At 40.3% G+C, this 12,406-nt stretch overlaps 1 protein-coding gene across 2 annotated transcripts in view; it reads right to left on the reverse strand.

Moving 5' to 3' along the window:
* The window catches only part of trmt44 (tRNA methyltransferase 44 homolog), a 51,033-nt gene that overhangs the window by 13,911 nt on the left and 24,716 nt on the right, over window positions 1-12,406 (reverse strand). For both annotated transcript variants that reach the window (XM_048537470.2, XM_048537463.2), the window contains 2 exons: window positions 11,972-12,155; window positions 9,512-9,923 (listed from right to left, as the gene is read on the reverse strand). In XM_048537470.2, coding sequence (XP_048393427.1) covers window positions 9,512-9,923; window positions 11,972-12,155 — 596 coding nt within the window. The remainder of the gene's footprint in view (window positions 1-9,511; window positions 9,924-11,971; window positions 12,156-12,406) is intronic.

Raw genomic sequence — 12,406 nt, forward strand, 5'->3', positions numbered from 1 at the left:
ACTGATGAGCATCTTCTACAGGCAGTACACATTAAGTGAGTTCATACATGATGCAGTGAGCTATGACGATGTATCTTGTCATAAACACTGCAAGGCAGCCTGATGCTCTGAAAACTAACAAGTATTTTTATAATTTGCTTTTAAGCACGGGTTGTATGAGCACGCTTATTTGCATATCAAACATGTTCCTTAGGCTGGTTGCAAATAAGAGTACAGAATATTATTTTGAAGGCTCACGAGACAGTTGTTCATCCCACAAGAGAAGTATCCGAAAGTGGTTAAAGAAATGCTTCATGACCCTTCAGCCTAACCCTGCCAAGAACAAGTGTGCTCCAGTCCTCAATGCATATGCCCCAAGACAGGATGCTAAAGAAGTGTTCAGAGGAATCCTACATCAAAATGACAAGTAACTGCCAATCGTCATGAAAGGGAGCATTCTCCATGGCGACGCTCTTACCCATTTAAATCCACTTGCCAACCAATCAGCACTGTTTGTTCATGCACTCGGTCTTCTCTTTGAACTGGCATTCTTGCAAAAGATCCTGATCAGAGCCAGATAAGAAACTGCAGTGTTGAACCTGACTTGAGGGAGCTGGAAGCAAAGGTGGTGAATGATTGAAGCTCGCAGTGCAGGGGATGGGGACTGACTGGATTGAACTAAAGAGGGGCAGCATGGACTCAGTGAACCAAATGGCCATCTCCGTGTTGTAACAACACTGGTTTTTGGTGAGACTTCACCGCGAATAGTAGATTAGGATTAGGATTATTTTCATTAGAAACACGGAGATTGAGGGGGTACCTGATTGAGGTCTACAAAATCATGAGGGGTATAGACAGGGTGGATAGCAAGAGGCTTTTTCCCCCAGAGTGGGGGACTCAATTACTAGGGATCATGAGTTCAAAGTGAGAGGAGGAAAGTTTAAGGGAGATATGCGTGGAAATTTCTTTACACAGAGGGTGGTGGTAGACGCAGACACGTTAGCGTCTTTTAAGATATATTTGGGCAGGTACATGGATGGGCAGGGAGCAAATGGACACAGACCGTTAGCTGTACAAAACTCTGGTGCGGCCGCACTTGGAGTATTGTGTACAGTTCTGGTCACCGCATTATAAGAAGGATGTGGAAGCTTTGGAAAGGGTGCAGAGGAGATTTACTAGGATGTTGCCTGGTATGGTGGGAAGTTCTTACGAGGAAAGGCTGAGGGACTTGAGGCTGTTTTCATTAGAGAGAAGAAGGTTGAGAGGTGACTTATTGAAACGTATAAAATAATCAGAGGGTTAGATAGGGTGGATAGGGAGAGCCTTTTTCCTAGGATGGTGATGGTGTGCACGAGGGGCATAGCTTTAAATTGAGGTGTGAAAGACATAGGACAGATGTCAGAGGTAGTTTCTTTACTTAGAGAGTAGTAAAGGAATGGAAGGCTTTGCCTGCAACGGTAGTAGATTCGCCAACTTTAGGTACATTTAAGTCGTCATTGGACAAGCATATGGACGTACATGGAATAGTGTAGGTTAGATGGGCTTGAGATCGGTACGACAGATCAGCACAACATCGAGGGCCGAAGGGCCTGTACTGTGCTGTAATGTTCTATGTTCTATGTTCTATGTAAAATCAAATAGTTCTTGGCCGAAGGCCCAAAAGGCATCAAGATCTTTGACACCAGGGTTGGAAAAGACAAAGACTTCTGGGGAGAAGTACTTGACAGAAAGGAAATCCAATAGTAGTACTTCTTTCCTCCTGGCAAAGTGCTTAAAAAACTGCCGCACAATAACCAACACTTTGCTCTGTCTGAGAGAAAGCACAAGGCTGCAAAGCAATAACCTTGCTCTAAGCACTGGCACCTGCTCAACTACATCATTGAGTGAGGGATCACAGGTGATACTTACATCTTTATGTTATAACAGGAGTTGACTGGAGAGACCACTGCCTAAATGGCTTTGTCGTCAATAATATTATCTTAAAAGCAGTGATGACAATAGAAACAAGAGTGCCACAAGAAAACTAACTTTGAGGCACTCAAACACTGCAAGTCAGAAAACCGTATTCAGCCAGCATATCACTGCCACTTTGACTACTCTCAGTGAACCAGAGTTGCAGAGTATCCACTTTGCCTGGTCTTCCTGAAGGCCTGCATAATCAGCACTCATGAATAGACATTTGGTGACTGGATCAAGAATTGTTCAAAGACAACAACTAGGAGAATCAGGCGCTGATAAGACCAAGGTATTTCTAAAACTGAAACACTGACCCAACTTGAGAACTAGAGCAGCTCTACAACAACCAAATCCAGCAAAAATAAAGACTCTGACCAAAAAGTACAGATGATGGGTAGAGTGCAGGAAATCAGCTTTAGTTGACAACCATAATTGCATGGTTTCTTTCACGCAGTCAAGTCTACTTACAGCCATGCACCCAAAGGCCCGTGCTACTGAAGGCTAAGAATGGAGAACTGCTCATTAAGGACAGAGAAACAGTCAGCACCTGCTGACAGGGACATTTCAAACATCTCCTTAACTGAGATGCACTCGGCAATATAGTGATCTTTTGACATTATCTTGCAGCATACTACTTTTTGCCATTGCAGCACTCTCAACCCAGTTTGAGGGAGAAAAGGTCACTTGACAGCTAAAGAATAACAAATGTACCAGAAGCAGTTGGAATCTGTGCCAAAACACTCAAATACAGCTGAGAAGCACCACTGGCACGATTATACAACGCAATTTCCATTATCAGGATGAAGCAGAGTGTGCCAAGAAATCTCAGAGATCCCGTCATCGTAACCATCTTCAAGAAAGGTGCAGATTCAATTGTGGTAATCACAGAGGAAGTTCCTTACTGTCAGCCACGTGGTAAGTTATTGCAACAATCCTTCTCAATTAATTTCTCCCTGTGGCTGAAGACGTCACTCCAGAGTCGCAATGCAAATTCCATCAGCTAAGGAGCATCCTGGACAAGATTTTCACTGTGCGGCATCTACAGAATAAAAACTGAAGGGAACAGCACACTAAGGTCTCACTAAACTAAGACCTCACTAAGATTTCAACACAGTCAGCTTCAAGGGATTAAATAAGATCATCCTTTGTTTCAGCTGTTGCCAAAATATTATTACCATGCTCCATAGCATGGAAGTGACTCTAAGTAATGGGTCTACTCAGACCTAATTCATGTTCTGATTGGGAGCCATTAAGGCTCTGTCATCACATCACACTTTTTTCTTTGCTATAGCGTTCCATCTCACTTCCAGCAACCTCTACGTTCAAGTGGATTAAATCTACAAAACAAATAGGAATCTGTTCAACCTCTGCATCTGCAGGTCAACTCCAAGGTCATCTCATCCTTCATTTGAATTACAGAATGCAGATGATGCTTGCGCTTATGGTCACTCAGATGCCAAGCTCCAAGCCAATGTCACCACTTTTGCTGAAGCACCCTAGAATATGGATGACACTAAACATCTACAAGACAGAGGTCCTCTATCCAAACGGCCCTTGCCACACCATCTCCCAGTTATCAAGAATTTTGATGAGGCCTTCAATAATGTTGACCACGTTCCAACAAATGGGAACCTACAATCAACAAGGGCAGACATCAACAACACATTCAACTCTACCTTCAGTATATCAATATTGCTTTCTGTCACCTGAGGAAGACAGTTTTTGAAGACTAGGACTTCAAACCTGTCACAAAACTCAGTCTACAAACCAGCCCTGATGTTTGCCTTTCCACACGGCAGGCGCATCAAAATCCTAGGAGGGGTACCATCAGCACTGCCTGCACAGGATCTTTCAAATCCATCGTTAGGATAGATATGTTCAATGTCTGGTCAGTATCACCTACATCAAAACATTGACCATGCTTAGTCAGCTCTATTACATTGACCATGTTGTCCTATGCTCTTGGCCAAGCACTCAACTAGCTACTTCAATATGACAAGTGAACACCAGACAGCAAAGGAAATATTCAAGGGCATCCTCAAAGTCTCCTTGAAAAAGCAAAAAAGTTCACTTGAACACCTGGGAAACCTTTCTCAAGGCTCAAAGCAGAGGGAAATCATCTGTACACCTAGACTCATTATTAATGGTAAGTTGAACTCAAAAGGTCAACAGAGAGAGGGACACATGGCAACCCACCCTCCCATTCCGCTAACTACTGTCTATGTCACCTATCAGAGACTGTGGGTCATGCACTGGACTCTTCAGTCTAAGAGTTCATTTCTAGCATAGAATTCATTTTCTACCACAAGGTACTGCCTAAGTGAAAAAACAAATTGCACTCAATCAGCCTGTGTTTGAATTGATTTACTATTGTCACGTGTACTGAGATACAGTGAACGCACTGTTCTGCATGCTAACCAGACAAATCATACCTTCCACAAGTACATCAGGGTAATAGAACAGAATACAGAAAGTTTTACAGTTAAAGAGAAGGCACAGAAAAAGATCAACTCTCATATACAAAAGATCCGTTCGTAAGTCCGACAACAGTGGAAGAAACAAACTACCTTTAGACGTGATTCCAAGACCGCACAACTCTTGCCATGCAATGCTGAGTGTAAAAATAGCTACCCCAATTTAAGATTATCAATTCAGCTCATAATATGGCTCATTTAAGCTTGCTGGAAGTGAAATATATTCATTTGCAAGGACCACTCTCTGCAAACAAAACAAATATATTCAATGTTTGTGCCTTTTTTGAATTACCCGGCAGTTTGGGAGTCTGGTTCTCTGCTTTTTCCTTGGTTGGGGTGCTGCTAATCGGAGTCAGTCAACTTGCATACCAATCAGTACAACTTTTTTCCTGTCATATAAATTGAGGTTATTTGAAACTTGGCATCCATGCATTGAGAATCAAGATGTACAGCACGGAAACAGACTCTTTGGGCCAACTCATCCATGACAACAAGATATCTGAAATTAATCTAGTCCTATTTGCCTCTAAATCTTTCCTATTCATATACCTATCCAGATGCCTTTTAACTGTTTTAATTGTAACAGCCTCCACCACTTCCTTTTGCAGTTCATTTCATACAAGCCCCATCCTCTGCACGTAAAAGTTACCCCTCCAGGTCCCTTTTAAATCTTTCCTCTCTCACCTTCAACCTATGCCCTCTAGTTTTGAACTCCCCTCACCTGGGTAAAAGATCCTGACTATTTGCCTTGTCCATGCCCCTCATGATTTTATGAGCTTTCTAAGATCACCCCTCAGCTTTCAACCATCCAGGATAAGCCTATTCAACTTCTTCCTATAGCTCAAACACTCCCATCCTCCTCCAATCCTGGCAACATCCTTGTAAATCTTTTCTGAACCCTTTCAAGTTTCCCAACATCCTTCCTACAGCAGGGAGACCAGAATGGAACACTGGTTAGCCCACTTTTGGAATACTATGTACTGTACAGCAGTAACATGACCTCCCAACTCCTATACTCAGTGCAATTAGCAATAAAGGCAAGTGTATCAAATGCCTTCTTCACTCCCTGTCTACCTACAACTCCACTTTCAAGGAACTATGAACCTGCACCCCAAAGTCTCTTTAATCTTATGACAGGAAAACAATGTTGCAGCGGTAAGTCTTTCCTACTAACGACATTCAATTTCAATACTAACAAGTGACTAACGAAATTTTAGAAACATAATAACATGCACGTATTTAACTTTATAACAGTGATTGATGAATATAGAACTTGTTTCCACAAAACAGACTGCATAGATGCACTTATGGCTAGATTAAAAGGATACACAAGGCAGGATGAGAAATCAATGGTTGAAGGTTTATGTAACATACAAGAATGGCTGTGGATCAATTTTTACCAAATAACTTGCTACTGTGCTCTAAATCATGTTCTCAAACTGCTGCAGACCCCTAGGTGATCACAGACTACTCAGAGTGCCCACAAAATTAAAATATTGATAAGGTTCAATCTTATCAGTTTTGTGACTCTTCATTCTCTTCCTGCTTTCTGGTTCATGCCATGTCCACACCTGCTCCATGCTCAGTATATATCTGTGGTTTATATTCAAATCAGGTTTTTGGAGATATCAGGTCTTGTGTCACAACAAACAGTGAAAGCAAGGCTTTTGATTGATGACACAAGTTAAATTATTTTGAACTGTTTTGGCTTTATTCTTTATATCATATGGATCGAGTGAAACTTGTTTTAATTACCTACCTTCAAAATTGATAGCCAAAATGGTCATGGAACAATACCTTATATAAGACAAAGTTACACGTTGTTTCTAATTTGGTTAAAACTTGGTGTTAAGTAACTGCACAAGGGATTGACATATCCTGTGGGGAAACTTAAATATGACAACTCAACTCTGTCACTCGCATTCATGAACATACAATGAAGGTTTCACAGGATATATGGGTAGAAGATAATAAAGAATATGAGACTTAAATATGTGCATGTTATGAGCATATTTACAAGTACAAGATCAATACATAGCCGTGTCAGTCAAGCAACACTATGTCATTATTTACAAAAGTTATGTGCACCAGCTCAAAGATTTGTATAGTGCAGGAATATTTTAACATGAATAAATCCACAATTATGAAGTATATTCAAGTGATTTCAGGTTCCTTAATTCCTTAATCAGCAGCAAACAAAGGAAAGAACCACTGTTGGACAGCAAGCAAGCTGCCTAATGACTGAAGCCAAAGCAGTGAGTCTGCAGGCCAGCTCTGAAAATAGGAGGCCTTTTGATTTCATTTCTGATTGTCAACATCTGCAGTATTTGACAGGCAGTAAGGGGCCTCTCTGCGAATCACTGGTGTCTCTGGGCACTATGTGAAGTAGCTGTTCAGGGGTAGTTTGCAGAGGAGGAGTTCTGCCAGTCCACCTTGCTCTTCTTAAAGAAGGGCAAGTTCCGGGCCAACAACCGGTGGATCTGGCTGAAGGTCAGCTTCTTGTTGGGGCATCATGGAAGGCCATAGCAACCAGGGACAAGCAGGAGTATATTTGTCAAATTAGCATGGAACAACTGCTCTTGGCTAGTCAGAAACAACCATGCCAGGTGAATGAGGCGGTGGCAGCAGGCAAGAATGGCTTCTGATTAGCCCCCATAAGGGGTCCTGGTTCTGACTTTGCATGCAAAGCACTGGGTAGCTGGGGCTGCAGTCCCACTGAGCAGCTGTCAATTATTGGCAGCTTCAAGGGACACCCTCAGCAGGTAGCCAGCCCAGTAGTGCATGTTGAAGTTCTCACATAGACTGCCACCTTTGAGACATATGCCCCACAAAAGGCAACGCAACATCAGCATTTGTTTGAAATGATTCCTTAGCTTAGTCCCAGTTAATAGCCCATCACGGTGATCAATTGGGTCAAATTCTTTTTCCCCTCTGTGACTCTGCATCTGAACCAAAAATGTAGGGAACATTTGGTGTACCTTATTTCCAGAAGGCATTTGACAAGGTGCCACACCAAAGGCTACTACATAAGATAAAGTTGCACGGTATTACAGGCAATGTATTGGCACGGATAGAGGATTGGTTGACTAGTAGAAAGCAAAAAGTAGGGGTAAATGGCTGTTTTTCTGGTTGACAGTCAGTGGCTAATGGTGTGCCTCAGGAGTCAGTGTTGGGACCGCAATTGTTTACAATTTACAGAGATGATTTGGAGTTGGGGACTAAGTGGTGGTGTCAAAATTTGCAGATGACAATAAGACGAGTGGTAGAGCAAAGAGTGCAGAAGACACAGTCTACAGAGGGATACAGATAGACTAAGTAAGAGGGCAAAGGTTTGGCAGACGGAGTACAAAGTTGATAAGTGAGAGGTCATCCATTTTGGTAGAAATAACAGCAAAATGGACTATGTTTTAAATGGTAAACAATTGCAGCACGTTGCTGTGCAGGACTTGGGTGTCCTTGTGCATGAATCACCAAAAGTAGGATTGTAGGTACAGGACATTAAAAGGCATATGGTATTTTGTGTGTCATTGCTAGAGGGATGGAGTTTAAAAACAGGGAGGCTATGCCACAGCTGTATACAGTCCTGGTGAGGCCACACCTGGAGTACTCGGCGCAGTTTTGGCCTCCTTACTTGAGAAGGGGTATACTAGCACTGGAGGGGGACGCAGAGGAGATTTACGCAGTTGATTCCAGAGTTGAGAAAGTTAGATTATGAGGAGAGGCTGAGTAGGCTGGGATTATACTCATTGGAATTCAGAAGAATGAGGGGAGATTTTATAGAAACACAAGATTATGAAGGGACTAGATAAGGTGGACGCAGGGAGGTTGTTTCCACTAGCAGGTGAAACTAGGACTGGGGGCATAGCCTCAAAACAAAGGGAAGCATATGTAGGACTGAGGTCAGGAGGAACTTCTTTACCTAAAGGGTTGTGAATCTATGGAATTCCCTGCCCACAGAAGCAGTTGTTGAAGCTACCTCACTGAATGTGTTTAAGGCAAGGCTAGATAAGTTTTTGAACAGTAAAGGAATTAAGGGTTATGGGTGTGCGGGCAGGTAAGCGGAGCTGAGTCTCAAAAAGATCAGTCATGATCTTAGTGAAGGGGGGGGGGGGGTGGGTTGTCAGGCTCGTGGGGCCAGATGGCCCAGTCCTGCTCCTAGTTCTTATGTAAAGATTGGCTTTAATAATAAAGCCGTGCTTTTAATTGTCTCTATTAATTACTCATTTAAATGACCAATTTAATTCTGGAGTATTTTTTGATATATTCAATTTTCATCCCCTTTCTGCCACCGAGGATGACAAAAATTTAAATGTGGTCCCTCTGTGAAATGGTTGGACACTACTGCTGTAGATAATCTGTAGTTCTGTACCTATCATGTCACTTCATTTATTCACTGAAAATCTGCAATCATATTTACTAAGAATAAATCTCAGATACCTTTGATTACTTTTTTTGTGGGATGGAACTTACTCTTCATCTTAAACTATGAAATTGCAAACGTAACTGTAACCTGAATGATTCCAATGCTGAAAAGACTGGATATTTCTGAAGCAGTGATTCAGTAGCAGTTTCAAGCACATTAATTGTTATTTACTAACTAACTGTTGCTAAATGACACATAGCTGATATTTCTCAGTGAAAATCTTTTGTTTTTAGTGGAGAAAATAGATCAAAGAATTGATCACTATGTGCAATATTCTGTTTTAAAAGAAATCCAATTGTACTTTTGTCTGTATCTAGGGTATAATACTTTAAATAAAACTGACCTCCCCCACACTCAAAATAAGTGTCAAATTTTATTTAAAGACTATCCCCACCTTTTAATAAAAAAAATATCAATTATTCCAACAACCAAAGCAAGTACCTCAAAAGTCAACATATCAATTAGTTTGGCTTAGAAACGAATGGTGTCAAGACACCTTTGAGCAAACTGAAAATCATTTTGATGATGAAATCCTGTTAACAACAACTTCTAAAAACTAATATTGTACTTTTAGTCCAAAAAAGTAGTAATAAATGTTAAACCATATCATTACAGATCAGCAGTATAGTCCAAAACAAAATGGCAAAGAACATAGGTACTTTAGAAAGCAAAGACTTACCTCCCTTGCGCCAGCATTTTGCACCGCCTTCACCGTTATGTTCATTGTTGTCCTGGTTTACTTTCAAAAGTGCTTTAGCTACCTGAAGCACTATACTATCAACAAAATCTCGAGGCAAAGAAGCACAATTTCTAACTTTCTCTACTTTCTCTCTGGGTTGGAATCCAGCCACCCACATGTTGGATGCAGAACAATCTGTATCACCACAAATATCTTGTATCACGTCATCTTCAACAACTGAACAATCTGTAATGTGATTAGGCGAAACAGGGTCCTTCATCTTCCTAAAACCTGTATTCTCTCCAGTGCTCAGGGTATAAGAATATCTCTCCCTAATATACTGAGTTCGTTCTTCATCCAACCTTTTTTCGCAAGAGGGGGAATATGTCCTTTGGTTACCAATCAAGCAAACCTTTAACAAAAATGGAAAAAATACATTCAGTCAGTCTGTCTTCTTTCCCCACCATTGAATAACACACAAAGCAAGTTTCAAATCGGTGAAAGCAAAAATGGGTGAAGAAAAAAGGTACAAAATAAGAAATTGTTGGAAGAACTCAGCAAGTCTGGCAGCATCTGTGAACAGAAAGCAGAGAGTTAACGTATTGCATCCAGTGACACTTCTTCAGAACTGACTGTAGGTGGGAAAAGTTGGTTTATATGTTAGAGACATGGTGGTGGTGCTGTTGTGGGGAGGTAAACTTTACCCATTCTTTTGTCTGCCCAACTGTTTCCTCTCTCTATCTGGACTCCATCTCCACCTACAGCTTATTGTCTCCCTCCTCCCATCCCTCCTCTAGCATAAATGCCGATCTTTTCCTAGCTACAATCAGTTCTGAGGAATGGCCTTTAGATCCAAAACATGAACCTCTACTTTCTCATTACAGGTTATGCCAGACCTGCTGGGTTTTCCAGCAATTTCTAATTTGGGTTCTGATTTCCAGCATCCACAGCTGTTTTTTTTGAAGAAAAAGGTACACAATGGTATAAAATCTACTGTTTGCACTTGTACCAAAGTGCTTTAAAAAACCTTAGGAAAATATGTCTTAAGCTTAAGGTTTTGATCTGAAACATTTGGACCTTTCTCACCTGATCATTTTGGTCAGCATTGTTATGTATCTGAGCAAATTTCCTCCCTGTAAATTGACAGTGGAGTTCCACATCAAATTTGTAAAAAAAAATTAAAGACTGAAGATCTGTGTAATATAAATAGCAACAGACTTGGGGACAAGTAGTTTACAAATGTAGAAAGCACTTGTTTACAGGTCAGCATTATTTTCTAATATTTTATAGCAAATAAAAGACAGAATTCCTGGGTTGCAAAAGTCCCTGGGTTTTTGAGTACATTCACAAGTCAACTTGTATACAAGTTTGATAACAACACAGGACAATAAAATACCTGTTCTTAAGTATTAGGAAATGTCAAATGTTGGATCTTTAAAGTTAATACACCCCTGTATAGAATCTCACTCATAGGTCAAATGTTTGTAAAGTAGGGACCACCTGTACAACAACAAATCCTAGCACAAACCAGAAATTCAAACTCTAAAAACCAAGATACACCAACATACTTAATTAAACAAAAACTAAAAGAGGAAAGTTCAGGTTAAGTGTTTTTGCTGAGACAGTTGATATTACGTAATTGTGTCATGTCATGCAACATCTACTATAAGCCTTCGTTTTATTGAAAGCTAAAGTCAGCAAACATTTACAGACCAAAGAATGCATCAATACTATTTAAGTCTCAAATCTATTGCTGTTAAACCTTCAGAAGAATTTCACTGATAACTAACTATTACAGTATATAGAATGCCCTAGTAGCAAAACAATCCATGAAATTAATACGATGATATTCTTCAATATATCTGTTAAACCAAACTATCAAGACTTCAGTCAAGAATTTTATTGCATTAGTAAAAACAATTATCTAGAGACAATAACAACATTGTAGGACTAGATCTTTACAAATACTCACTAAAAATTGAGCTTACTTAATTCATTTAGACCTGGTTCATTCCATTGCTGAATCATTTTCGAAAGAGCAACTGATTGAATTATTTCAAGGTCTATATATAGAATATTCACAATACAACATCAGAATCCATACAGCAAGCCAAATACACATCTCTGATGAAGGGTCTAGGCCCGAAACATCAGCTTGTGCGCTCCGGAGATGCTGCTTGGCCTGTGTTCATCCAGCTTCACACTTTGTTCTTAGATGCTCCAGCATCTGAAGCTCTCATTACCTCTGGTCACAATTACACATCTTTGCAGCTTTTTGTTCTTGTAATTCTTTAAAATTTAGTTGTAGCTTAGTTTTTAGTTTCAAAACGGGTCTAATTTAGGAACTTTTGAAGAAACAGTTTAAAGAAGTTTCACCACCATTTCACTAACCATCATATATGCGCAAGGAAAATATTCCAAGCAAAAATGTTGCAGAATGAAAAACAGCTTCAGACTGACCCGTTTTGTAGATGGAATCCGAAGGCAATCCTCTTCTACTTTAAAACCACAAGTAGAACCCACTTCTGTAATGAAATCCAGGTATGCTCTGTATTGTGTGCTTTTAGTCTGCTTTCGACAGTACTTTCCATAGAAATCAAAGAAACAACAAGGCAGGACAAAGTAGCAGCATGAATAGGATGACCTGCAGCATAAGATTAAATTCCTGAACCCTTCAGCAGCAAATATTTTGCACTCACATCCTGTATCCAATCAACTAAATTACAGACAATCTAAATGGAAGAATAACACAGCATTTCATTTAATTCAATACAGCCGCCTTGACGTTTTGTTTTGCATTAAACCTTTTTCAATTTATTCTGCTTCAACACGCTGATATTGAAGCAATGTTTTGTTTACATGTATAATCCAATACAGCAGGAACAAAGGTACTGA

The sequence above is a fragment of the Stegostoma tigrinum genome, chromosome 1 (assembly GCF_030684315.1).
Source record: "Stegostoma tigrinum isolate sSteTig4 chromosome 1, sSteTig4.hap1, whole genome shotgun sequence".
Taxonomy (NCBI): Eukaryota; Metazoa; Chordata; class Chondrichthyes; order Orectolobiformes; family Stegostomatidae; genus Stegostoma; species Stegostoma tigrinum.